At 32.0% G+C, this 4,760-nt stretch overlaps 1 protein-coding gene across 1 annotated transcript; it reads left to right on the top strand.

Annotated features, from left to right (window-relative positions):
• The first annotated feature begins 617 nt into the window (after positions 1-617).
• Positions 618-1,472, top strand: LOC141618614 (uncharacterized). Its single transcript, XM_074435710.1, has 2 exons — positions 618-790; positions 899-1,472. Exons 1-2 carry the CDS (start codon positions 618-620, stop codon positions 1,470-1,472), a joined length of 747 nt encoding a protein of 248 aa, XP_074291811.1.
• Positions 1,473-4,760: the final 3,288 nt, after the last annotated feature.

Below are 4,760 nucleotides of genomic sequence, written 5' to 3'. Positions count from 1 at the left end.
TGGATCGTAAAATCGCAAGATTCTACAAACTCACTAAATATGATTTTTTATTTGGTAAAAACATATAATTGAAAATCAAAACACTTATTTATTAATATTTATTCATAAAATATTGGTAATTAATGATTTTAGTATCATTGTATGAACAACTTACACGAAATTTGGGTTTTACCGTGTCATTATATAAAAATATATATTATTTTTTTATTATGGAATCGGATCGTAGGATCGTAAAATCGTAAGATCGTATTATGATCCCATCTCTAGAAATTTTCAAATTAATAGGATCATAAGATTCTACAACTATGATAGAATCGTAGGATCCAGAATCGGTCAAGCATTTTTGGATCGTAAAATCGTAGAATCGTTGGATCGAATCGCGATTCTGACAACCATGCTTTGGACCACTTCTTACTAAGGTTCAGGGTGCTATTCATCATTGGACAACCTCTTTTCTGAGTTATGTTGGGCGTTTGCAGTTGATTAACTCAGTTCTGATGGGATTGCAAACTTATTGGTGCTCTACCATTTTATTGCCTAAGGGGGTACTCAAACTACTTAATAGATTGAGTAAAAATTTCTTTTGGCAAGTTACCAATGGTTGCAGGCACATGACTATGAAGAGTTGGAAATCCATCTGTCTTCCCTGGCCTGAGGGTGGTTTTGGTATTAAAGTGCTTCTCTCTTGGAATAGAGCCTTGCTTCTCCGTTGGCTTTGGCGAATTGAGCATTCTGATGGTCTCTGGGCACGTTGGCATAGAGTCTATGCTCTGAATGGTAGCAATATCTGGTCTGCGATCTGGCGATAGATTTTCCAAAGCTTCGAAGTGTTCGCGATTAGAGACTTTTGTCTTCAAAAATTTGGGAATCTAAATGCTGCGCAAGCTTTTCTTCACAGTTGTGTGCAGCATGGCAAGCTTAATCTAGCCACTGCTTATGATGGGTTGCGAGCTCCTGGTACTCTTTATACCTGGGCTAAAGCTCTCACTCACCTTATCATTATCCCTGCACACCGGGTTACAGCTTCCCTTGCTGCTGAATTGAAACTGGCAACGTCTGACAATATCATTAGGAAGGGATTGGTTTTGATTAATAGATGCTCTTTCTGTAAAAGTAATTCTGAAACCCATTCCCATTTATTCTTTCACTGTCCTTACTCTAAGCTGCTGTGGGAAGCTCTGTTGAGTTGGATGTCTATTAAGAGACCTGCTATGGATTTACATAGGGAGATTAGATGGAGCCAAAGTCGGAGACATAGAAGGCATTGGAAATATAGTTGGTATGTGTCAAGTCTTACAGTGGCAATCAATCAGATTTGGCAAGAAAGGAATCTGCGGATTTTTAAAGGACAGGAACGGCCTGTTAGCATCCTTCTTCAATCTATTAAGTATATTGTTGGCATTCGACTGATTGCTCATGGCCAGGGTAGCAGGTCGGGTGACCTAGTAGAGTATATTCCTAGTTGGATGTGATTTTGAGCCTTGTATTAGGCTTTTAGAGGATAGTTTTTGTAAGTTTACTCCATTTTTTGTTCCCTTAATGGATGAATAAAAATGGAGATACCTTCCTTGCAAAAAATAAAAAAAAATAAAAAAAAATAAAAAAAAAATTATAATAATAATAATAATTCTTGGTATCTCAGGATGCGGGGGCTCGGGTGGTCGGTTACATTTTTATTAGACTTAGCTTTCCTGTTGCTAAGGGCGTGGGAGCCCAGATTGTCTCTCGGCTCCCCACCAATTTCATGTAAACTTTTATTTTTCTTTTAATGAAAGCTGCGTGCATCCTTTTTATAATAAAAAAAAAAGAAAAAATAATAATAATAATAATAATAATAAACTTAGCTTTGCTATTACTAAGGGAGTCGGCACACAGATTATATCTTAGCTGCCCACCAATTTCTTGTAAACATTTGATTGATTAAAAAAAATTTGCGTTTTATAATAATAATAATGATGATGATGATGATGATGATGGTGATGGTGATGGTGATGGTGATGGTGATGGTGATGGTGATGGTGATGGTGATGGTGATGGTGATGGTGATGGTGATGGTGATGGTGATGGTGATGGTGATGGTGATGGTGATGATGATGATGATGATGATGATGATGATGATGATGATGATGATGATGATGATGATGATGATGATGATGTAATAATAATAATAATAATAATAATAATAATAATAATAATAATAATAATAATAATAATAATAATAATAATAATAATAATAATAATAATAAGTGTATAGTTTTCTAATTCTAATAGAAAAACATCAAAAAAAGCCTGAAGTATATATATTGATTGTTGTAAGGATAGAAGGATAAGATTGAGTAAATCTTTAAGATAATATTTTATTAGAGATTTGTTATCTCATATATTATTAGATTTATTCTTTCTCATCTTCTTAGATATTATGGCATTAAAATTAGAAGGATAAGATTAGGTAAATTTCAAAGTAGTATTTGTTAACAGATATATTATCTCCTTATATTATTTGATTTATTCTTTTCTATCTTATAAGATTTTATTGCTATAAAATTAATAATAATAATAATAATAATAATAATAATAATAATAATAATAATAATAATATTAATAATAATAATAATAATAATAATAATAATAATAATAATAATAATAAACTTAGATTTGCTATTACTAAGGGAGTCGGCACACAGATTATATCTTATCTGCCCACCAATTTCTTGTAAACTTTTAACTAATTAAAAAAGTTTGCGTTTTATTATAAAATAATAATAATAATAATAATAATAATAATAATAATAATAATAATAATAATAATAATAATAATAATAATAATAATAATAATAATAATAATAATAATAATAATAATAATAATAATAATAATAATAATAATAATAATAATAATAATAATAATAATAATAATAATAATAATAATAATAATAATAATAATAATAATAATAATAATAATAATAATAATAATAATAATAATAATAATAATAACACACCCATTTATTCAGGAGCCTTTAGCTAGACATTGCCAAATAAATAGAATTGTTACCATCTCGGTTTCCCGAGGTAGTGAATAACAAAGTACAACAAACCAAAGTACTTTAAATTAAAACTTTTAGTGAATACATATGTATTACAAATTAATCAACTAAAACTTAATATAAAATAATTTACAACTCGCAGCGGAAATAAATAAAGTGATCTCATAATCTACGTGGTCTAGACTTCTAGGTAGATTGACCAAGTCCTCACGCATCCCATAGCTCCCAAGTCAGCTAATCTTTAGTACCTATCAAATCTGCTCCCCATTATGGTTCACCACAGGTGTTCACAAATACACTGTCAACCATGAGGTTGAGTAGGAATAGCTAAACAACAACAATAAATGAATTCAAGACAATATCAAATGCAAATGCAATGCATCCTCATGATCAATCCTCCGACGCTCCCGTTCATCCCGCCAATCCCTTGCCGGGGTAATCTCAATAACATCCCAGAGACAAGTCCTGGAGAACCAGCCTGGGGAAACCAATGCAAGTGCTCATGATATGATATGCAAACAATATACTTACCATCCCAGATATGAGGCTGGGGAAACCAAATCAATATAAGCATCTCAGTCACGAGCCGAGGTAGTCAATAATCAAATCATCTCGATCCACAAGTGAGGTAATCATTAAACAATATATCTCAATGCAACCAACCAACAATCATATATCATCCATCACAATTCCAAATAATTCAACCAGTAAAATTAGATAATACCATTCACGTAAACATTAAAGTGATTGAGTAGCTATCCTACCTGTATAGCAAAGCGGCTCAACAAAATCCAAATAGCAAAGCACATGAATCCAAGCAACAAAACCCGTCTCACAAAAGCGTCACCAATTAACCTTAAGATGAAAAAAGATGAACAAGCTCCTTATCTCTCTAGTCTCCTTCTCTCTCTCTATATATATATTTTATGTTTTGTGAAAGTGAATAAAACTTGTGGTTTGCTATTGTATATATAGTAGTAAGGTAGTATCGTTTTAGGAAAGTTTATAAGTTGTAAGATATAATAATATTATAATAAAATATTTATGGCAGGTAAAATAAATAATAATAATAATAATAATAATCATAATCATAATAATAATGGGATATAATATTATATTATTAGGAATATTATAATAAGGTGCGAAATTATGAAACTAATTAGCGCGTAACATCACTCAGCGAGTTTAGCTTTGCGCACTGATTTTCAAACAACTGTCATTTCTTCGTTACTGATCGGAATCAAGCTTGTGACCATGCGTTGGAAAGCTAAGACCATAAGCTTTCACCTCAAATTGGAATCACCCTCATAGAAGCTGCAAAACGCTAGATATTTCCGTTTCAAATTACCCCTGAAACAAGTGATCACATTTCCATAATTGGCACATTTGTGCAAGCTTCCTATTAACTTTTCATAGTCTACCTTGTACTTTAGACACACACAAAGGGTCCTATAACCATAAAATATGTGGAGTATTACAGTCTTCCCTCCTTAAAATGAACTTCGTCCTCGAAGTTCGCGCATACTAACAACCACTCAAAACCTATTCCACGTAGACCCTGCATGCTAATCAAAATGTTATCACTGCTAACTCACATTATGACGCCACTTACACATTTTACCCAACATATATACCATTAACTTCAGTAGTATTACATTCTACCTCACTTAAAAATAACTGCGTCCCGAAGTTCCACCTCTATCTTGACACCACTATAAT

This window comes from Silene latifolia, chromosome X (genome assembly GCF_048544455.1).
Source record: "Silene latifolia isolate original U9 population chromosome X, ASM4854445v1, whole genome shotgun sequence".
Lineage (NCBI taxonomy): Eukaryota > Viridiplantae > Streptophyta > Magnoliopsida > Caryophyllales > Caryophyllaceae > Silene > Silene latifolia.
This window is presented reverse-complemented; position numbering and strand designations above follow the sequence as displayed.

Excerpts from the sequence above, each read along its gene's own strand:
- LOC141618614 (XM_074435710.1), top strand. The coding sequence starts at position 618 with ATGAAGAGTTGGAAATCCATCTGTCTTCCCTGGCCTGAGGGTGGTTTT. Across the intron at positions 791-898 it reads CTGAATGGTAGCAATATCTG|TTGTGTGCAGCATGGCAAGC; the intron begins GTCTGCGATCTG and ends TTTTCTTCACAG.